At 44.1% G+C, this 22,625-nt stretch overlaps 2 protein-coding genes and 1 pseudogene across 2 annotated transcripts in view; 2 read left to right on the top strand and 1 right to left on the bottom strand.

Annotated features, from left to right (window-relative positions):
- Positions 1 to 9,302, top strand: part of Dtx4 (deltex E3 ubiquitin ligase 4) — a 34,176-nt gene extending 24,874 nt beyond the window's left edge. The window contains exons 8-9 of the mRNA XM_036206136.1: positions 2,441 to 2,530; positions 5,875 to 9,302. Coding sequence (XP_036062029.1) covers positions 2,441 to 2,530; positions 5,875 to 6,108 — 324 coding nt within the window. The 3' untranslated portion in view covers positions 6,109 to 9,302. The remainder of the gene's footprint in view (positions 1 to 2,440; positions 2,531 to 5,874) is intronic.
- A 699-nt stretch (positions 9,303 to 10,001) lies between these two features.
- On the bottom strand, positions 10,002 to 14,654 carry Mpeg1 (macrophage expressed 1). The gene is made up of 2 exons (XM_036176217.1): positions 14,529 to 14,654; positions 10,002 to 14,252 (listed from the first exon to the last, which is right to left on the bottom strand). The coding sequence occupies exon 2, from the start codon at positions 14,221 to 14,223 to the stop codon at positions 12,079 to 12,081; it is 2,145 nt and encodes a 714-aa protein (XP_036032110.1). The 5' UTR covers positions 14,224 to 14,252; positions 14,529 to 14,654; the 3' UTR covers positions 10,002 to 12,078.
- Positions 14,655 to 17,727: 3,073 nt separating this feature from the next.
- LOC118577760 lies at positions 17,728 to 21,787 on the top strand (annotated as a pseudogene).
- Positions 21,788 to 22,625: the final 838 nt, after the last annotated feature.

The raw sequence follows: 22,625 nt of genomic DNA, 5'->3' as shown, positions 1-22,625 counted from the left end.
TGATCAGTGCTATGTCCCTTGAAGCTCCAGGGCCGGTGCAGGCCTGGGCTTCGGTGAGCCCAGGTCTTCAAACTCTGCTTTCACTGCAGAGAGTGGGTCCCCTTGGGAGACACTTTGGGCCAGGCTGAGGCAGAGTCGTGACTGCTTTGCCTGGCGACAGGCCCAGAATGCACAGCCTTACTGGGTCACTGCCAGACAGGCTGAGTTGGACACATACCCAGCAACCCCAGGCATCAGAGAAGCAGTTGGAGCTACGGTCAGGCCTGGCCCCTCAGTGTTGAAGACTGCCTTAGAGAAGTGTGGCCATGGGAATGTTGTCCATTTGTAGAGGTTTAGTCTGAATGGGAAGTTACAACTGTCGGATTCTTTTGTTCCAAAAGAATCTCACCGCTTCTTTTAGCTCAAAGTGACATTTGTATATCTTCTAACATTTTTTTCTGTCATCAGAATATACTGTGTGCACATGTAGAATTTTCAAAGAATAAATAAAAATATACTTTGAAGTTTTGTAGTAGTTTCACTCTTTGGCAGTTTTATGCATGTATACACTGAGTTTGAGGATTTTCACACCCCTGCCACTCGCCTACCAAATCTTTGCCCCCAGCAATCCCTCCTCCTCCTCCTCCTCCTCCTCCTCCTCCTCCTCCTCCTCCTCCTCCTCTTCTTCTTCTTCTTCTTCTTTTTGAGCCAATGAGTTTAATTTCTCTCTTTTATCCATTTATTTGTTTGCTCACTTATTACGTAGCTGGTATGAATTTATTGATCTGTGGGAGAGCATGTACCAACAACTGCATAGAATTGTCAATTTTATATGGCTTGCACTTAAAAACAAAGAGTTTTAAATAAGGGTCTAATTCCAAGGGGTCAGGAATGTTCAGAAATTATAGACAAGCATTTGTATAGGTGGAAAGTTGTTGAGTCAACCTTCATAAACTTCTCAAAGGGACCAGTGAATCTATTGAGGTCTGTGATAGCTCTGCCAATGTGACACAATTTAGAATCACCCAGGAAGAGAATCCCATGAGAGATTGTATAGATTAGTTTGGTTTATAGGGATGACTCTGGGGGACTTTCCTGAATACATTAATTGAGATGGGAAGACATGCCCACTGTGAGTGACATCATTCCCTAGGAAAGGGGGATGGATCTGTAATATGTAAGAGGGGAGAAAGTGAGTCTGTCATGCATGTCTTAAATCACTGCTCTGTGTGCTTGACTGGATGTAATGTGACTGTCTGCTTCAAGTTCCTGCCACTCTGACTTCTCCACAAGATCGGACTCTAACCTGAAATCATGAGCCAGACAAACCCGTTCCCCTTAAGTTCTTTTGTTGGGGCTATTTTGCCATATTAACAAAAACAAGACTAAGACAAACACCAATTGAGAAGCCTAGTTTCTTGTTCTTTTTTGCTATAGCTATAATAGAATCTCTGAGCTGAGTAATTTAAAAAAAGAGGTTAATGTGTTCATGGTTCTGGAGGATGGGAAGTCCAGCAGGATCTCCTGGTACCTCAGCTCATGGCAGCAAATAGACAAGCAGATGTGTTCAGAAGAGGAGAACACAAGGAGTGGCCTTGCTTTGTAAGCAGCATGCTTTCACACCAGCAAACCCAGCCCCTTGAGAACAAGATGAGAACTCTCTGAAGAAAGGCATTCATCCAGTCTGACAACCTCATTGCCTCTTACTTGCCCCAGCTGCCCACAAGGCTGCAGTGGAAGCCAAATTCCAATGAGAGTTTTGGAGGGACAAACCATTCCCAGTAGCATGGCACCTGGGTTCTGACTCAGTTCCCCTCTCATGCCCTTCCCCACTCAGTGCCCTGAGATGGCTTGTGTAAGAAAGTATTGGGTGAAGCTAGTTCGAGTGCAACAAGATTCTCTGTCCTGAACATTGTACTCTGTGTAGTTGACTAAGAAAGCAAAACGCGTGGAGACAAAGAAGAAAATCCGTAAGAATCCTGCTCTGGCTGCATAGCTTGTAGCTCAGAGAACTTTATGGTTCTGAGTAATTGGTTTAAAAGTTCAGTGCACAGGCCTCAGAAAACCTTGGGTTGAGTTAGTTTTGGCAAAGCCAAACACTTTGCAGCCTGTTAGCTTCTGTGGGCTGTGGTTATTCATCATTCATAAAACAGTAGACTAGATGGTGTTGGTACAGATGATAAAATTTACTGTACTCTTCCCGAATATGGGCACCGAGTTCCTTGAGCCTTGGTGACACCCCATCAGGTGAGTCAGAAAGGGGAATTCCATAGGATCCAGCAGGGAGCCAGCAGCTGTGGTCCAGACTCAGGTCACATGATGTGTTACAACTTAGACCGATTTTTTTTTCTGTTTGTCCTCTGTCTGAACTCTGTGGCTCTTGTTATTGTCCCACTAAGCCTGTACTAGCTTCTCATCAGAAATGTTTTGCAAGATGCCTTTGTTTTCTTTCTGCTTTCAGGGACCAGAACACCCAAATCCCGGGAAGAGCTTCAGCGCCCGTGGCTTCCCACGACATTGCTACCTTCCAGACAGCGAGAAAGGGAGAAAAGTAAGAGCGGATGTTTTTGTTTGTTGTTTGTTTTTGTTTTTTGTTTGTTTTGGGTTTTTTGTTGTTGTTTTTTGAGACAGGGTTTCTCTGTGTAGCTTTGCGCCTTTCCTAGAACTCACTTGGTAGCCCAGGCTGGCCTCACAGAGATCTGCCTGCCTCTGCCCCCCGAGTGCTGGGATTACAGGCGTGTGCCACCACCACCCGGCCTGAGCAGATGTTTTATAGTAGGGATAGGGATTGATTTTTGTTTCTGCAATGAACAGAGTGGAGGGAATTGGTTTCTTTTAATTGTGTATATGCCATAATGAGGTCATATCGGAGTCAACTATAGGTAAGAATTGGTATCATTACTACGATGTTGTTTTGTTTGATTTTTTTTCAGTGTGTGTATGTGTGTGTTACATGGGATTACAGGCACGCCTGTACCACAGTGCATGTGGAAGTCTGAGGACAACTTTCAGGAGTGAGTCCTCACCTTTTGTTTTGAGGCAAGGCCTCTCTTGTGTCTTGCTGATGTATCACCTACTCCAGACTAGCTGGCCTGATAGCTTCCAGGTGATTCTTCTGTCTCTACCACTCATCTCCCCACCAGAGTGCTTGGATTATGATGTGAACCACTGCATCCAACTTTAACGTGGTTCTTGGGATCTGAACTTAGGTCATCAGCCTTGCATAGCTGATGCTTTTACCCACTGAGCCATCTCACCAGCCTGATTAGAATCAGGTGATTGGGAGTGGAATGGCTTTTCCCTCTCCTCAGAGTATATTGGCAATAATTCACCTAATTTAGTATCCTTATCTAGAGCCTTCTGTTTAATGATGAGCCTGGGGAAACACTAGTGCTGACTCCTAAGAGCTTAATAGAAACTCAGAACTGGAGCCCATTCCATCCTCTCAGGATGCCTAGTTGATCAATCTGAATACACACAAAAGCAGGAGCAGAGTGTTCTGGGATCTTAATTATGGGGAATTATTTTATTGGTTTTCTGGATTCCTTGTAATTCATGATCAAGACTTCTAAATATTCTAATTGGAATGACTGGGTTTTCAGTATCTTGCCTGATGTCAAGAGGACTAAGAACATTAGTCTTGGGGATGTTTTGGGGAAATGCAAGAGGCATGCTTTTAGTCAGCTTCCTTTCCAGATCTGAGAAGCCTACTCAACAAATGTCTGTCTTTCTGCATTTTGAGTGGGAATGGCTTTGTTGCTGCTGCCGTGGAGACGAAGTTCAAGCATTTGTGAGCATATTTGAGTTCCAGCAAACTGCCACAGATCATAGACAGAGAGGTTCATAAACAGTTCTTTCAGTACTGGGGTCTAGGAGGTCCAAGATCAAGGTGCTGGCAGATTCAGAGTCTGGCAAGGGTTTACTTCCTGCTCATAGACAAAGCCTCTTCTCTCGCCAGGAAGAAAGGGCAAGAATTCTCTTCCCAGTCCCTTTTTATAAGAGTGTGGATCTCATTCATTGACACTCATTTTCATGACTTAATGAACCTCAGAAAGTTCCATATTCTAATACTCACTTTGGAGGAGGCGAAAAGTTGACATGAATTTAGGCGGTGCATAAGCATTTACCCCCAGACTGGCCATGTGCCCTTGCTTTTGAAGCCAGACTGCAGGGTTTCCAAGAAACGTAAATGAGACCATCGGGTGGTCCTTTGGGGCATATGACAGAATTCCAGTTGATAAGGAAAACTCTAGACCACAAGGATACAGGAAGGCAGGGTGTCGTCATGGTAAACAAAATTAGCAGTTTGAGATTCCCAGAAAATAGTCAGGAAAAGATTCCTACCCCAGGTCATCTACCCTAAGCCTATTTTGTTGCTATTTTAACATTCTTATTTGAAATATATCTGTTTGTGCAACCTTTACATCAAATGTAAATTGTCCTGGAATTTTTGATTCTCAGATGGCCAGAGATTTCAACCAGACTCCAAAGTGGAGGCTTCCATTTCCTCCCCATATCTCATAATATGCCATATCTTTCCATACTGCTTCAGTGTCACAGGGTGTGGGTGTGTTCTGTCCTCCCAGGAAGGAAAAGGAGAGTTTGTAACAAGGACAACGTCAAGAAAGATGCACTAGTGCCCTTTTCTCAAATTGAGAGTGAAAAGTAAGGCAAGCAACTGTTTTCCGCCAAGAGACAAGATTCTGTGCCTCACTCAGCCCAAGATCTGCAGCTCAATGTCTCCACTGTAAAGTCTCCTGTTAAGACTGCAGTCATGGGCTGGGGGAGTGGTTCAGTGGGTAGAGCACTTGCCTAGAATCTAGGCAACCCTGGCTTCCATCCTCAACACGTTACACTTGCCTATAATCTCAGCACTGAACCTATTAAGTTTGAGGCCAGGGTGGGATACATGAGACTGTCTCACACAACACAAGACTACATTCGTGCTGCTGAGGGCTGCTCCTTCTAGACCTTCCTCTTGATATAGCAACAGACCCCAAATCCTTGGAACCCACCGTCTTGAGCTCTTGCCTTCAGTGACCAGATACACTCAGCTCCTTCTTCCCTGCATTGCCTCCCAAGCCATTTAATCCTCTGCTAATCCTCCAGGAGCCTGCTTCATCTTTGTCCTAACACCACATCCGCTATCCCAAAACACAGTTTCTGGCATCAAGCCCCTTTGTTTAAAAGTAATTAAATTTTAAAGTAACATATAGATGTTTCAATGGTCTTGCCCTTTCTCCTTTACAAACTGTACTTGTCTTGGCTTAACATAAAAAGTCTCCACCTTACAGTATGGGTTTAAACCATCTCCTTTCCACAATCCCCTTAGCAATACCATTACTAAGAAATGTCTTTCATATCCACAGGTCCATGACCCTATCCTTGGGCTTTGTTGCAGGCTGGGTATAATAAAAACAAGGTCTTTGAAGCTGCATCATACTTTTAGTGCTACCACTTATTAACGATGAATCAGGAAGAGACCCAGTTTCCAAAAACCGAAAATGGGTGGAGAGCACTCCAGTAAAACACACAGCTTCATCCAGTGGCCTCCAAGTGCACACACATACAGTTGAGTGCACCCATACATGTGCACATGCATATGCTATGCTACACATGCACACAACCTTTGGGGTGTGTGATCCAACTGCCATTTTATAAGTAAACAAATTAAAGCTCAGAAAGATGTTTGAAGTAGTCAGAAGTTACACAATTACCCAGTGACAGGGCCAAGATTCACTCTGTAGGGCCCAGACTCCAATTTCAAATCTCTTTCTCTTCTTCTGGGTTGTTTTGAGCATCATGATAAAGGAAGGGTTGGGGACCTTGGGATGAATCCACCATCTAAAGACCAGTCCTGAACAACTGCCTGTGGTCTCTACTTGGTTGCTGTAGGTTCTGAAGCTGCTGCTGGTGGCCTGGGATCGCCGTCTCATCTTTGCCATTGGAACCTCCAGCACAACGGGCGAGTCTGACACTGTCATCTGGAACGAGGTGCACCACAAGACAGAATTTGGCTCCAATCTCACTGGCCATGGCTACCCAGATGCCAATTACCTGGATAATGTGCTGGCTGAACTAGCTGCCCAGGGTATCTCTGAAGAAAGCACTGCCCAGGAAAAAGACTGAGGGGGGGCACTGGGGACGTCATGACAGGAAGGGGAGAGAGTCGAGGTGGACGTTGATGCCATACCTCCTGACTGCCTCATTTCCCTTCTTGTTCTGTCTCCATCCCTCATCCCTCTCAGTCACAGAGGGGACTAGATTAAAGTGATGTCATTCATAAATTTTATCCAACACAAGCAGGATGTGGGATGAGGACCACCCCCTTTTTGTCCCTGTGGAGTTTTCAGTGCTGAATTGGCAAGAACCTACACCTCTCCTGTCCCCTCCCCTAAGTAGGGGATATGGTCAGCACACTTAAGGTATGGGCAGTGTTGAGGTACTCCATACCCTGGCCTTGTGAAACTGAGATCCCTTGCCTCATCTGGCTTTTTGCTGCTTCCCCTCTGCTTGGGGAGCAGAGTTTCTGCATTTTTTCCCCTCCACTAGAGTCAGGGAGCTCTCACTGTGCAAGATTGGGGAGAGAGGTGTAGACTGCTGTGACAACAGAAATCAGATGCCTTGGTGTAAAGTAAGGAAGCATTTCTTGCTAAGAGGGTCACAGTCAAAAGCCTCTGGGAGCATGTTCAGCTCTCATTATAGTCCCTGGCTTCTCTGGGCCCTCCTCTCCCCTTCATGCCACTGACCTGTCTATAGGCATCTGGTTGTCTCAAGTGGATGGAAGGACTCAGGGATTCCTCTCTGGGGTAGCATCCCGTGATGCTGTTTCCAACCCCTCTCTGATCAAACCAGAGCCTGCATCCCACTGAGCATCTGCACTGTCCTCAGGGAGAGGAGCCCATAGCCTTCTTCCCAACTCATCTCAGACCAGCTCAGTTTCATGAAGTCACTGTGAGTTGGAGCCCATACTGGGCTCTGTGTCATCTGTGCATATGTTTGTGTGGCTGTGTGTGCATCACTGGGCTAGGTTGTTGGGAAAATCCCATCGTGTCTCTGAATTCTGTTTCACGTGCCAAATCCCAGTTCTGTTGTGGATCCAATAGTAAATGTGTGGTCCTTTGATTTTTTCTCACCCTTTGCCAGCCCATCTCATGACAGACTTGGACCCTGATGTCACAGACCTGGACTTGGGAAGATGTGTTGATGTGGGAGCTAGATTGACCCTTCTCTTTCTTATTAATATTAGATCGGAGCCAACCTCTATCCAGTCTTGTTTATATGAGAGCTCAATTCATCTCCATGCATATTTGCTAATTCAAGGCCAGAGATGCTACTGGTCTCCCTTTATCCAGCCCCCATCTAGTACAGATTGACCAAAAGTATGGTGGTGGAAACCTCTTTAGCTCATTCCTAACATGATTAGAAACAAATTCTAGTCTTCTCTAACCTGCATCTAGGTGTTGTCCCAGGATCCACTCTGTCCCCAACACCTTCTCAACTTTGGCTCCATTAAAGAATGGATTAGGTGTCTGGAGAGAATGAAGAGTCAAGAGGGAACCATTTCCCCTTTGGAAGTAGGTTCTTTGAACTGTGTTTGGGGAAAGTTCCTCTGGATACTAATTTGAATTTATATACCTCATGTTTTGAGGGTTTAACATATATACATATATACATACATATATATATGTGTATATGTACATATATACACATAAATATGCATATATAAACAGATATGTATAAGATTTGAAAGGTTTTGATGCTTGAAATTTTTAAAAAAAGGAATAAAACAACCTTCCACAATGGTACTTACATTAGAACTGAAGTCTACATTTTCACAACACCCTGCTCCAGAGACACCTCCTTTTGGGCCTCCAGCGTTGTTGATATTGCTGTGGCCAGTAGACTCACTCCAGTGTCCCCCATCCAGTTCCCTGGAACATGCTGGTGCTGAGTCTTCTTTCTCTCTACAGATGACTAATGGACCTTTAATTGCTTCCCACTAGGGGGAGCTGTGGTAGGAGACAATGTTCAGCCATCTTAATCCAAGCTCTCCTTTCACTGAGAGGCCATTTTGTCTCACTAGCTGACAAGGAGACTGCTGAGCTCACTGAGCCCGGGCAAAGCTTCTGCCACAACAGAGAAAGAAGCATCAGAACTAAGTGGAAGGCGTATCTCATGGAATTTAAAGTCACACCCATGCCTTTTATCAAGTTAACACATTTCAGAAATTATCAGAGCCTCATTGAGGGCTTACAGTCATTTTTGCCTTCAGTACCCTTGTTACCTACCTGCCCTGCTCCTTGGTAACAGGGATGAGAAGATAGATGGGAGTCCATGGGTAGGAAAATGAGGCAGTGGGGAGCAAAGAAATGGAAAACAGGCTCTGAGATGTAGAAATGGACAGCAGGGGACATTCTCACAAAGCAGAGGAAAGGGGTAGCATAAGGCAGAAGAAAGGACCCAAGGGGACATCCAAGGGAGTGATTGTTCCAGGGAAAACAAAACAAAACATTTTGAGAGTTAGTCTTCATGGCTTCAAGAATTTCTGCAGAGGACTTTGCAATGTCTGTGCCTCATCTCCCTCTTCTCCGAGGATGCTCTGAGGGGCTACCTCACCCTCATCTTTCACTCTTTCAACTTTCTGGCTGAAGGAACCTTGGAAAGAGTGTACTGTCAGTCAAAGCAATGGCTACTACTGCTCTTTCTCTTGTGCCAACCCCAAAAGTTACGGAATTGAGTTCAATGAGATTAGGCCCTGGGCACCAGCTACGTTGACCCAGGGTGTTTCCCAAGAGAAGCCTCAGTGTGTTCTGCTGGGCCAAGCAGGGGACCCCATGCTTTTCCTTTCACAGTCTCAGCACCAGCAGCCATGTCCTCCCTCTCCGAGACTCCAGAGATGACAAATGGGATTGGAGACACACCTTGGGAGATGCTGATCCCTTGAAGTTACGTGGTGTATCTGTGGCTGGCTGTGCCTTTGCGTGTCCATTCCCCTCCCCTTTTTGTAACATTCAGATTTCTTGTGGTTTTAAACTTGGTCAGAAGTCCTCGCCCTGGTACTGCACTGTTGTGTGCATAGGAGGATTGGGAGGAGGCTAGCTTGGCTCAAGAAACAACCACTGCCCCCTTTGCTTGTTGGTGGTCACCTATGTCTCAGTGGGGGTGTCTGGGAGAGGGCTGGTGAATGTCCAGATGTCAGGTGTTCTGTGTGTAACTGTAGTGATTTGAAGTTCTTGGTGTTGTTCTACGAGAGGACATCGCCCCCTGGTGCTCATGAGGTGTATGTGCAGAACAATAAACTGCAAATGAACAAGCACAAATTGTTGTTTCTCCTGAGGGGCTGCTTTTGTGGAAGTGCTCTGGCACCTGTCTCAGAAGCATGTGGGTTACTTCCTCTATGTGTGGGCAACCTCAATCCAAATAGCGAGATAAAGGGAAACTCCCTTTTTATTTTCTAAAACTTTCCACATCGCTTCTACCCACACACTTGACCTGGCTTGACTCTAGATTCCTCCCAAAGAGAAAGACCACATGGCAAGGGAAATAAGTGTATGAACTTTGCGGAGAAAGGGTGATCCTGAAAAACATGGATGTTGGCTTCATGTGTGTGAGGGAATGCATTGTATGTGAGGGGTTGTATCTAGGAGGTACATATGTGTGAGGGGATGCATGTGTGTGAGAGAGAAGATGTGTGGGGGTGGGTGCATGTGTGTGTGAAGATGTGCTGGTCTTTGTACCCACATACCGAGATCAAAGGTTGATATCAAATATCTTCCTCTATTTTCTTCAACCTTTTGAAGCGGGGTTTTCTCTCAATGAACCTGAAAATTGCCATTTTGACTAGGATAGGCTGGCTAATAGGCCAATGAGCCCCACAAGCCACCTGCCCCTACCTGCCAGTGCTGGGGTTACGGGTTCATGCCACCATACATCTTTTACATGGATGTTGGGGACATATACTTAGATTCTCATGATTAAGTAGCAGTACTTTATTGAGCAACTGAGTAATCCTAGGAACACACAAATAAGAAGCAAATGTCCAGCCTCCTTTGTCAGCAAACCGTGTCTCCATCTCTGATATCTCATGGAGTGCGGCTTCCTCAGAAACCAGCCCTGATCTTCCTGTAGACCCAGCCATAGAAAGTCAGAACCCAGCAGAGCCCTGGAGCCCCACTCAGTACTCGGTGAAGTGCCTTGAGCATGAACTGGAAACCCCAACATTGTGACTTCATACAGAGGAACACCCAAACATAATGTTGCTGGATATATATTTTAATGCATACATTTTTGTTAGTAGAACTACATGTTTATGGAACAAATATGAAAAAATTTCAATAGGAAGCTTGTGCAATAAGGTCTAGGAGTCTCCTGCTGTGTCTTGCTTTGTAAACTCCATAATCCTTAAAGAATTTACAGAGAAAAGTTGGAACTTTAAGAAAAGTTAGCTTGCCTGAAACACACAGAACTCAGTCAGAACCCACAGAGCACAGAAAACATTTGACTACTGAAAGGGGCAGGATTGGTTGAAGAGTTCATGTAAACAGCCCTCTTGGCTGGGCAGTAGGGAGGGCAGAGTTCAAATTCAGCTATTCACTCCTCTCTCTATCTCAGCTAGAAATGAATGAGTAATTTTCCCCACATTCCAAAAGGCAGAAACTTGGAGCTCTTGAGAAGGGCCTACTGTGTGCACAAGCCCTTAGTTGTAAACATTAAGGAGAGAACACATTATCTTTCATAGAAGATAGCCCATTGATGATGTGCTATGGTGAACAGATACATAATTTCTACAGCAGCTGTGGAGGAATTTCTGTGTTTTGAGAATTAAATCAGATATTAAAATTGAGCACAACCCCAACTATTGCCAGGTGTCAATCGTGTACACTGCCAGATGCCCCAAGGAAGTCATCCTGCAATTGAAATAAATGTCACAGGTGGTTCTGGATGCCTTTTCCAGCTAATGATGTACGTTTTTTTTTTTAATTTTGTTTTTAATCATATCAGCCCTGTTTCTAGAATTAGAACAAAGAACAAAAAAACAAAGCCTAAAGGGACAGAAGATGGAGTTTTCTATAGTTTTAGTTTTAGGGAGGAAGTAATTCTCAAATGGGGGCTTACTTTGACTTTTGCGTTTTTTACCCCTAGGAAAGTAAAAGTTTCTTGTTGGAATATAGGAAGTGTTCATGTGTCTACACGAACACCCATGATGGGAATACAGAAAAGAGAAAGAGATAGAAAGGAAGGATGAAGGATAGAGAGGAAGGGGTTATATTTTTGAAACATAAGCATGAAACCATAATGCTTGGTCTACCCAAAGTACAGCTCCATTCAGTTCCTCATTTATAATGCTATTAGTGGACAGATCTAAGAATTCAGTTCTGGAATGGAGGCATCGTCTCCAGAGCCCCAGTTTTTATCCTTCATTTGTTAACTTACTTCCTTACAGTTCATTCATCCTTCACTCAGTAGGAAGTTACAAGTTAAAATATTTTCTGAAGACGTGTTAACACTGTTCAGAAGCCAAGGACTGATCTAGACTAAGTCCCAATTGTGGGAAAGTTGGGAAAAGTGGAATTTGTATAAGCCCCTTGCATGCCTGGAAATGACTCTGTGAGAGGAAAGTCTGTAAATCAACACAGAGCCCTTAAAGCTGAAGAGTAGTGGCCTCCTGTGGCATTGCAGGGTCATGTCTGCTTCTTGGTTTGTGGAACCCAAAGAGCTTCTTTAACAACAAAATAGAAGTAATGAGGTGCTTAAAGCACAAACCCCTTCAGACTAGATTCCTAATCTCCAAATCCAGTCTCTTTTCATACACATGCATTTGGGTAAGGACATGTATGAGAATGGATACACACCCCCTTCGCGCCTTGGTCCCAGTCCAGCTTCTTTTGAATGAATCATCCCCTTCCCCCACACCTCCTTAAAACATTCCCTTTAATTTCCTGGTGCAGAGGCCTAAACAAGAAGTCCCACAGCTGTAATACCTGCTTTCTGTTGGAACTTTCACTTCAGTACTCAGGAAGGCAGAAACAGAAAACTAAGAAAAACGTGCTTGAAGCTGTGGCTGGAAATGACACAGACTGTTTCCTTTGGAGACAATTAAGCTGGACTTGGATCTGATGCCTCTGTTGCTAAACTTCCAACCAAACTCTGTTGCTCCTCAATTGCCTGGTATTCCTTCTTCTTGTACTTCCTGGTACTGTAGATGGCCAAGGCAATGACTACCCCTAGTACCACGATGACTGCCAAAGTGACTCCAGCAGCTTCTCCTCCTGACATACCACCGCTGTCTCCATGGATGACTGTCATGGCTCTACGCAGCTCCAGTGGGTCTCCCAGCCTCCACTGGTTGGTCTGGGGGTCTTTAATCCAGGATCTGGCAGTCTCACTACTGGTCACTATGACGGTGTTGGTGGCCACTTGGCTCATGAGGGGTGGTCTGGTGTAAGGTGGGAGCCTTACAGGGAGCAGAGACCCTCCTGTAAAGATTCCGGCCTTGACACAGTAGGACACTTGGCATCCATCACTGATAATGGCTAGGTGTTGGCTGAAGCCCCCGGGACACTTTTTCAGAGATGGTGCCCCTATATCTTTAGATGCATTAGAATTAACCAAGGGATTCCCCATTATACAGCTAAAGAACCCACCAAAGGGTACTGAAAACTTGTACCCCAACTCATAATCCAGAGAAACACATACCTTGAGGTTCTCAAACAGTCTCAGTGGAATGTAGCCGGCTGGGCATGACTGTGCATTTGTCAAGGGGTTGATGCTCTTGTCAGTGAAGACTCCCCCAAAGAGAAGTCCTGAGTTTTCAGGTACTTGGCCAGTGGCTGCACACCAATAAGCCCTAAATTCAGCCTTGGCTACTCGGAACACATCTTCGCACACTGTCTTGCAGAAGATTTTGAGGGTGCACTTCTTCTTACATTCCAGGCGACTATAACCCTCCTCATGGGTCTGAGTCAGCAAATGGACAGGGGTGTATCCAGAGGGACAGGAGAAATCACCAGTGAGCAGATTCTTCTGCTCCAGGTTTTGGCAAAGAACATCCCCTGACAGTTCAGTGCATTCTTGGTAAACTCCACCAAAGGTGAAGTTGGTTACTTTCTCATCACATGAGCTGTCATCCACATTGGCTTGAAAATTGTAGTTGGGGGAATCGACATTTGTGCAGCCAGGGTGGGTGTTAAAAGTGTAATAGTGTCTCACAGCAGTTTCTACTGTCTTCGAGAGCTTTTTCACCAAGGGACCTGGCAAGCCAGGCAGCTTGTCGGGCTTGATGAAGAAATGCAGAGGCAAGCCAGCACGGTCTACTGCTACCAGGTGGTTAGTGATGCCCTTCTGCCAGATTTCTAAGGTGATGCCTGGGTAGAATGGAACCCCGCCCATGCTCTGCACCCTGGAGTTGGTTCTGTTAGAAATATAGCTCTTGGTCAAAGCATTCTGGGAGGTGTAGTCTGCCTCAAGTTTGAAGTTCACGATGTTCAAGAAAGCAATCCCAGCAGAGGCAGTCACTTTGTTCTGGCTGTTCTGGTTGTCCAGGAGGAAGGAGGACCTTATGTGATCCTCCTGAACCAGTGCAGCCCCAGCATCCACACTAGTGATTACATGTGTGCCATAGTTGAGAACCAACAGTTCTGCCAGGTACATGGCCATCTTTGTCTGGTTTTTCTCCAGCTGGTCACAGATGTCCATAAGTGCCTTTGTAAACCCCAAGCTGAGTTCTGAAGTTGGGCTGTTTTTGACTGTATAGACCAGGTTTCTTACCTGAACCCTGGTGGTTATAGCTTGGTCTTTTACTTGAAGGGTCTTCATCCTTTGGAACTCAGTAGAGAACTTGCCATTGACCTTGGAGAAAAGGGAGAGTTCTGTGTTGATGGAAAATGAGGTGGTGCTCTGGTAATTCACCCAGGAATCCAGGATTTCTGAGTTCATTTCCAGGTTGCTCTCTTTCTGGGCAATGGTAAAGACTTCATCGGGGATGATGTACTGTCCATCTTCTGTGGTCTTACAGTTGGTGTACGTCAAGTCCATCACACGGCCCATGTCTATATTCCTCAGATTATCCCAGCCCCCTCCTGGTAAGACCTCCAAGACAGGTAGTTTCAAGGCGTCTTTGCATGTTTGAAATCCAGCCTTAGCCGTCTCTCCAAGAGGCTTGTCTGTTTCAGCATGTGCTGTCATGGTCCAGATGATGACCATGGCCATGAACCTGTTCACGGTACAGACAGCTCCAGCCATGTTCCAGCCCCAAGCAGTCACTGACTAGACTGGAGCCAACAGAAAGAAGGGAAAGAAAGCGGTTGCTCAAACAGAAATTTCTACAGTTCTCCTAAAACCATCAGTTCCTGTTCATGCTGCTCTAATTACAAAACAGAGAAGTGAATGCTGTTTGGAATATTAGGGACCATTAGGTCCTTGTAAAAATGATTCTACACTGAATAGGCAACACAGACTCTCTACCATTTGCTCCCCTGTGACCTCCACCCTGCCCTTCTTTTGCCAAAGTGGCAGATATCCAGTAAAAACATGGATCCAACACCTACCGTGTCTCTGTCAGAAGGCTCTGGTCTCGCTTTTTGTTCACTCTGTTTGACTGATTTCAAAACTGCATGACTGTTCTCTTGTGGAATCACCTTACTAGTTTCTTTTTACTGAAAATGCAGTAGTTAGTAGCAACATTGCCCTTATTTACATACCCCGCCTCCCCTAAGCAGGCTACTCTGTGTCAAGGACAAATCTTAGGTATCTCATTGGCTGTCCTCTGAGGCGGAAAGAGTAAAGAGACTCGGATACTTGTTTTGTGAGGTCTCACTGTTACAAGTTTTCACAGTTCTGCTTTGGATATGGAGTTATCAGGAGCTGAACTCAGCGATCTAGAAAAACATTCCATTTGCCATATGCTGGGAAACCTCAGCCTGAATTGTCCTGAGCATCCTGTGTGAGGGCTCCACACTGTTTTTCAGATAGAAATATTCCAGAAAAGACAAAAGCCACACTATAAATTTTGTTTCACTCAAAGCATGAAGTGGCTCAGAATGGTATATGCATGTGTCCACACACTTGTCTGGTCGTCCCCAGGTGTACAATTTTAAAGTAGGCAATAACTGACCATGCCTTTAACTTTTCCATCCCTTTATTTAGTGTATATAATCAAGAAAGTTGTTCTTTATGACTCAGGTTAGAAGTATTAACATTCATTTCTTATATTGCCATGAAAACTTAATCTTAGGAGTTTTCTTTTCTTGTTCTCCCCTCCTTTGGGGAGTTAGTGATGCTAGCTCCTTCAGATTTATAATTTAGAGCGATGTATTCTTTCCCAGTGATCAAGTATCAGGATTAAGGGAACTCAGATGAAATATGTAGTTGGAACAACTGGGGTGGTCTCAGTACATTTTACTGGCAGCCAGGGACTCCATACCAGATTAAAAAGCTTCACATGGCACCCTCATGACACCCCAGATGGTTCTATGAGCAAGATGCAAGCTAAGACTTTTAAAAAAGAATCCTGTTTCAGCCACAGGTTGCACAGTCACCTGTGCACAGGCTGTGAAGATCCCAAAGAACTGAATTATCTCAGGCTGTCAACAAAACACCAGAGAACATTTTTTAGAAAGAGCAAGGCTGCCCTTCACAGACTGAGTTTCCCTAGTCTCTTTTCAGGCCCCAGTAATGATCTGTAAAACCAGAAAGGCCTTGCTGTGGGTCTGTTTATGCCAAGGTGTTTGGAGAAAACAACTCACACCCGCCTTTCAAACAATGTCCAAGCTATCCTAAGCTGGAGAACACAGCCCAGCCACTGCAGAGAATGTTCTAGTTTATAAATAATCGGGGGTTATATATTCATACCTCAGGAGAGAGTCCAGAGTTAAAAAGCTGAAAGTTGAATGCCCTTTAGTACTTGGAATAATTCAATATTTACACTCTTTTTTTGTGTGTGTTTGTCTGTTTCATGTACACTCATCTGAAGAAAGTCTAGCAATTTCTCCTTTTCTAGATCCTGTTGAGAGCTGGGAGTGTGCAGTGTTTATGTGTAGGGATCATCAGATACCACCTAAAAGATGGGCACAGCAGTGCATGCCTGTAGCCTCATGCTGGGGGATCCCTGAGTCTGCTAGCTAGTGAGTCTAGCTAAGATGGGAAGCTTCAAGTTCAGAGAGAGACCCTGTCTCAAAAGCTTGTAGTGGGGAAGCAATTCAGAAAAGATCCTGATGGCAACCTCTGGCCTTCACATGTGCTGTCATGGGTGAGCTCATCAACACATCCACCTGCATATTACACAGATACACACACACACACACACACACACACACACACACACACACACACCCCACATACACACCACACCACACACACACTACACCACACACACATATACCACACATACCCACCACACATACCCACCACACCCACACACTACACCACACACACATACACCACACATACCCACCACACATATACACCACACACACACACCACACATACACCACACACATACTACACACACGTTCACACATATACACCACACACACCACACTACACACACACACCATACCACACACCACACACACACACACACCACACATACACACCACACCATACACACACACACACACACACACACCCCACACTACACACACACCACACATACACACCACACCACACACACACACACCACACATACACCACACACATACTACACACACGTTCACACATATACACCACACACACCACACTACACACACACACACACACACACACACACACACACACACACACACACACACCACATACACACCACACATACACACACACACCACACATACACCACACGTTCACACATATACACCACACACCACACACACACACACACCTCCACCACCACGCACACATACACACACCACACACACACTGTTGAGATCTTGATGTCCTGAAGCGAGAGAACAAGCAAAGTAAACAGTTCTACATCAAGTCTTTCTAAATGATCACCTTGCTTCTTTTTACTTTTGGCACAGTTTTCCACTCTAATATTACATACAGCTGGAGAAATTATATGACAGAATATTCTACAGCTAACAATTTTTTCAAACAATTTTGAGTTAGTGAGAAATCCTTGTGTTATCATGATGTACAAAAACAATAATAGGCTTTCAGCATGACTCCAGATATGGTCAAATATATAAAATTAGAGGTTTCAACACCAGCCCATTGACAGCAATTACATCTGCTCAATAGAGTTGTTGTTTTTTTTTTTTTAAATAATTCTTTTACTCTTAATTTTCCAGAGGTTCTTTGGTTTTCTTGATTTTTCAACAAGAGAATGTCTTATCTATTTGAGGTTTTTCTTTGTTTTGTTTTGTTTTTACTGAGTATTTACTAAGTACCAAATAACAGTGGATATCATTTTGTACTAAGTAAAATAATTTGAGATTATAATTACAACATTTTTCCATTCCCTTTCCTTCCTTCAAACCACCCCATATACTTCTCCCAACTCTCCTTCAAATTTATGGCCTCCTTTTTTCATAAAAATTGTTATTTTTAATTGTTATTGCATGCAGATATGTATATGTGTATACATATATATTCCTAAATACAACCTGCTCAATCCGTATGATGTTACTTGTGTTTATGTTTTTGGGGATGACCATTTGACACTTGGACAACCTGTTGGTATGTCCTTGTTCTGACGCATCAAATCACTTTTAGCATTTTCCTGTGCCGGGGTGGCTGAACCAGGATTTTATGATCCCTTTGCTGGAGGAAGTTCTCTTGTCAGCTGGTGGGAAACAAGGAAAGGAGAAGCGAAATGGTGAGAATTTAAGCCACAGCCTCCATTTCTGTGCCAGGCCTGGGGAGTGCACGGGGCTCGGAATGGGCAGAGGAGGGTTTGACTGCTGTGCCTCACTCCCATTTTTCCGTTTTACTCCCACCAACAACTTTCTTTGCTTTTTCTCGTACTGAAATATGCGTGTAAACACATGTTCTCTCCAGATTGCTCCACTGAGGGAGTGAAGGGCTGAGGCAAACCACTCTGACCTTTAGCAGAGAGAGGCAATTCTTCCACAGAAGGTATGCGTCTGTGGTGCTGAAAAGCAATTTCACTTCCTCCAACAAGAGGGAAGTCACACGTCTGCTTTCTTTCCCAGTCTGAACACGTGCGGCTCTTCTGACATTGTCATGAGGAGTTAAGCCATGATTCATGTCTGAGGTTCACTTCTGGGTGGGCTTGGGGCCTGTTCGGGTGTCACCGGTGGTCTAAGATGGTTACATTAGCGAGGATCAGCCCACTTTGTCTGTCATCTAGGAGACCAGTCCCAAAACCTGACGTACAGAGCATTGCTAAATGGAACCTAGAACCACAACTTTTGTAGACCCTGGAGTAAATGTTGCAGAAAACGGAAGGCCTGTGCGGCTCAGAGCACAGTGACAGCTTTTTATTTCTGAGCAGTTCATTTCTCACCTGATAGTCTGAGCTTGGCTTTGTTAATTCAGAAAAATTCTTTGCATCAAGACTGTTTGTCTACTAACCACAAAGAAATAAGAACTCAGTAGCTTCATGCTCCCCTTTATTCCGGAGGGCAAAAACAGAAGGTACGTGGGAAATTCTGCACAGTCATGTTGAGTGTGAGGCCAGAATGTGGCAGCCCAGGCCATTGTGTTCTGAATTTTCCTGAGACAGGGTCTAACTGTGCAGCCCTGACTGACCTGGGATTCTCTGGGTAGACCAAGCAGTGCTTGAACTCACAGAACTTCCACCATATTAAAGCGGGGGGCTGAAGAAATAGCTCAGTGATTAAGACTACTAGCTGCTCTTCCAGAGGACCCAGGTTCTATTCCCAACACCTACATGACCACTCATAACTGGCTGGAAGTCCAGTTTCGAGGGATCTGAGGCCCTCTTCTGACCTCAGTGGACATTGCATGTATATGGTACATTTACATATGTACAGGCAAAAACTGCATACACATAAAATTTTAAAAATAAAAAATATTGTTCCAGTTTTAAAAATCCCTTTCTAATTATTCTGTAAGATACCTTAAATATTCATCTATTCAAAAATGTGTTGTTAGGAGAGTCCAAGAGACACCCCAAATGACATAGATTATTGCTGTTGCCTTAGTTATCTTCCAGAAAAAGAAGGTAAGACCATTACTAAAGATACCACACATGTTGGACACAGAACTTGGAGGAACTGATATGGATCTGAACTGAAAGCTTCCACCTTGAAGAGCAGCTGTTCCAGCACTGGAAGAAGCTATGAAAGATGCCAAGAAAGCAATCAGTCATCTTCTGTAGCTGTAAGAACTACAAACCACAGTGGTCATCATTGCAAGATATTCTGAAAGGTCCAATAGCGACACTCAACAGCAACCTAATGGGCTCACTCAATAGGAGAGAATTCACACCAGATACTATAAACTTGGCCAACTACCCATGCCTGCTGGAGCCATGGAACCTAAGGAGAATTTATTATTTTGGTATTGTGACAGAAACAGTTTTGGAAAAGAAATGGAAAGTCACATTTTCTGTTTTCTAACTGAAGTCTAAATTCTTATCTTTATATAACCAGGTAAGTGTCACCCTCATTCCTCATCAAAGAAGCTTCATTTTGTAGTAGATAAACACCATTACAGAAAGCCACAACTGGACAAAACACAGAAAACAACTGACTGCAGGGTGCCCAGCCCCCGCTGATGCATCTACAACACAACACTTATACCTAAGGATCGGAGGACACTGCAGAAGAGGGAAGCAGGGTGCTGCAAGAGCCAGAGGGCTCGGACAGTAGGAAGTAGTGACTTCCAAAAAGGAAGAAAAAGGAGAACAGTAAGTGGAGGAGTATGGGGAGGAGGGCGTGTATCTGAGAGAAGTCGGCGGAGGAGTAGAGGTTGAGTATGATCAAAAGGCACAGTGTGAAATTTTCAAAGAACTAATAGAAGTATAACATTAAAAAGGGGAGCTCTATTGAGGTATGAAATACCATAGAGATTGTGCCATTGGACAGTGATTGCTTTTTTTGTAATTTGGACAATACATATTAAATCCAAATATGTCTATCAGGAGTCAGTTTTAAAAGTTGAAGCTATTTCAAGGTAATCAAATATCTGAAAATACTGCAGGGCTTTTCGAGTCGTATCTTAATGCTTTAAGTTCAGTTTGTATTATCTTAATGTCTTATCTCAATACTAAGAACTTATAATCCAATTAGTTGGACCAAGTTAGTATTCTTTTTTTCTTAAGTAGGAAGAATTTGATTTAAGAGTTTTGAGTCAAAACAGAGGTACTTACATTGATAGAGTTCCTAATGGAAGATCTAAAATAAGTTATCAATGAAAAAAATAGACTAAAAATTTAAATCCAAATTATACTGAATAATGAGAGACACTATTTTACAAAGGCAGTGAAAATACTTGAGTCTTTTCAAACATGATAACATTGTTCTAGTAAGGTAAGAGGTCCAGCAAATAATCAGTTCTAACAAGAATGTGCCAGTACAGTCGAAGACAGGTGTCATTCAGTTTTTTTGAGGTCTCTGTGGATCTGTTTTCAGAAATTAGCACAATTTGAGGTGCGACATATGAGTCTATGAATTTATCTCTTAAAGTTTTACAGCACAAAAGTTAGTTAAAAGGTCTCAGGCCTCCACCACCACCCACCACCTCCAGCCTCCCACTTCCCAATCACAGATCCCTGCAAAGTGAGCGAGCTTCAAGCCTGTGTGAAGATGTGTAAGCAGGATCTGAGTGGAGTGTCCTGCACACCGAGGAAATGCGTTTCCTAGGGAGTGGTTGGAGAGCATGGGGGCGGGCGGGGGTAAAGTACCATCTGCTACTCATAAAACTAAGTCAGAAGAAAATACCAAGGAAGAAAAAAGAGATACTAAGACAGAGGAAAACATAAAGACGGATGAACTATCAAGTGAGGAGAGTGATCTAGAAATTGACAGTGAGGGTGTGAGCCTGACACAGATGCCCCTCAAGAGATGGGAGAGGAAAATGCAGAGATCACTGAGGAGATGAGGGATCAAGCAAATGGAAAGAAGTGGGCAGCCATGGAAGCCCTAAACTACGGTGAGCTGCAGAAAGCCATTGACTTGTTCACTGATGCCATCAAGCTAAATCCTCGCTTGGCAATCCTATATGCCCAGAGAATCAGTGTGTTCGCCAAGTTACAGGAGCCAAATGCTGCCATCCGAGACCGGGACAAAGCCATTGAAATAAACCCTGATGCAGCTCAACCATACAAATGGCAAGGGAAAGCACAGTGACTCCTGGGTCACCGGGAAGAAGCAGCTCAGGATCTTGCCCTTGCCTGTAAACTGGATGACAACGAGTATGCCAGTGCAATGCTGAAAGAGGTTCAGCCTCCAGCTCAAAAAATTGCTGAACATTGGAGAAAATTATGAGAGAAAACGTGAAGAGTGAGAGACAAAAGAAAAGGATAGAAAAGGTGAAGAAGGCTCGAGAAGAGAATGAGAGAGACCAGAGGGAAGAAGAAGCCAGAAGACAGTCTGGAGTTCAATATGGCTCTTTTCCAGGTGGTTCTCCAGGGGGAATGCCTGGTAATTCCCCTGGAGGAATGCCTGGAATGGGAGGGGGCATGCCTGGAATGGCAGGAATGCCTGGACTCAATGAAATCCTCGGTGATCCAGAGATTCTTGCAGCCCTGCAGGATCCAGAAGTCATGGTGGCTTTCCAGGACGTGGCCCAGAACCCAGCAAATCTGTCAAAATATCAGAGCAACCCAAAGGCTATGAATCTCATCAGTAAATTGTCAGCCAAGTTTGGAGGTCAAGTGTAATGTTAAACAGAGCCCTTGCTGAATGAAGAACAGCTTAGCTCACTTACGGGGTGTTGCAATAATACAAACCAGTGTACCTCTGACCTCATTGGGAGAGCTGGGGTGCTTCGAAGATTCTCCCTACCCTTCTGCATCAAAGGTGGCTGATGCATTTTACAGTGGTTGCCATTAGGGTCTTCATTCAGATAGTGTTTTCCTACTAGGAAGTACAAGCCTTTTCAACCTTAAACATATCTTTAAAAAATTTAGGGGGTGTTAATTTCTACATTTTTCTTCACTAATCTTTTGGGGGTTTTACTTTGAATTACTGGGCAAGGAAGCTGAATATGGTTGACTTACTGCTCTCACAAATGGAAATAAAGATTTGTTAGTGGGAAGCAAATAAAACCCATTTAAGTTGACTGAGTTGGACATATGGTTACTGAAGCATCTTGATTTGTCTTTTTTTTTTTTAATGTTTTATTTCAAAATGATCTATTTCAGTGAATCTCTTGGGACCACCAATATTTGGATCTGACCTGGGTAGGACTGAAGGGTTGGACAGAGTAGCAGCAGGTCCTAGGTTTTGTTTGACCTTGGTAAACTGCATTTCAATCTTCCACTGTGCTGCAGGGGCGATCTGTATTTGTATTATTTTTTAAGTGTTACAGTGGAGTTAGAATACCTAGTTCTGCCATTGTCACTGTTTCAAATAAATGTTCCATAGCATTCCCACATAATGGGAAAAGAGTGCTTTCTATGTTTCTGTCAAAAATGACCTTTCCTATTAGAAAATACCCATCCGCTTGTCCTCCTCTGAATCTTCTTGAGCTAAAGACTGTATTTTTTCACTAACATC

This window comes from Onychomys torridus, chromosome 1 (genome assembly GCF_903995425.1).
Source record: "Onychomys torridus chromosome 1, mOncTor1.1, whole genome shotgun sequence".
In the NCBI taxonomy this organism is placed as follows: Eukaryota; Metazoa; Chordata; class Mammalia; order Rodentia; family Cricetidae; genus Onychomys; species Onychomys torridus.
The sequence above is the reverse complement of the archived record's forward strand: the minus strand, read 5'-3'. Positions and strand labels throughout refer to the sequence as shown.

Excerpts from the sequence above, each read along its gene's own strand:
- Mpeg1 (XM_036176217.1), bottom strand. The coding sequence starts at position 14,223 with ATGGCTGGAGCTGTCTGTACCGTGAACAGGTTCATGGCCATGGTCATC.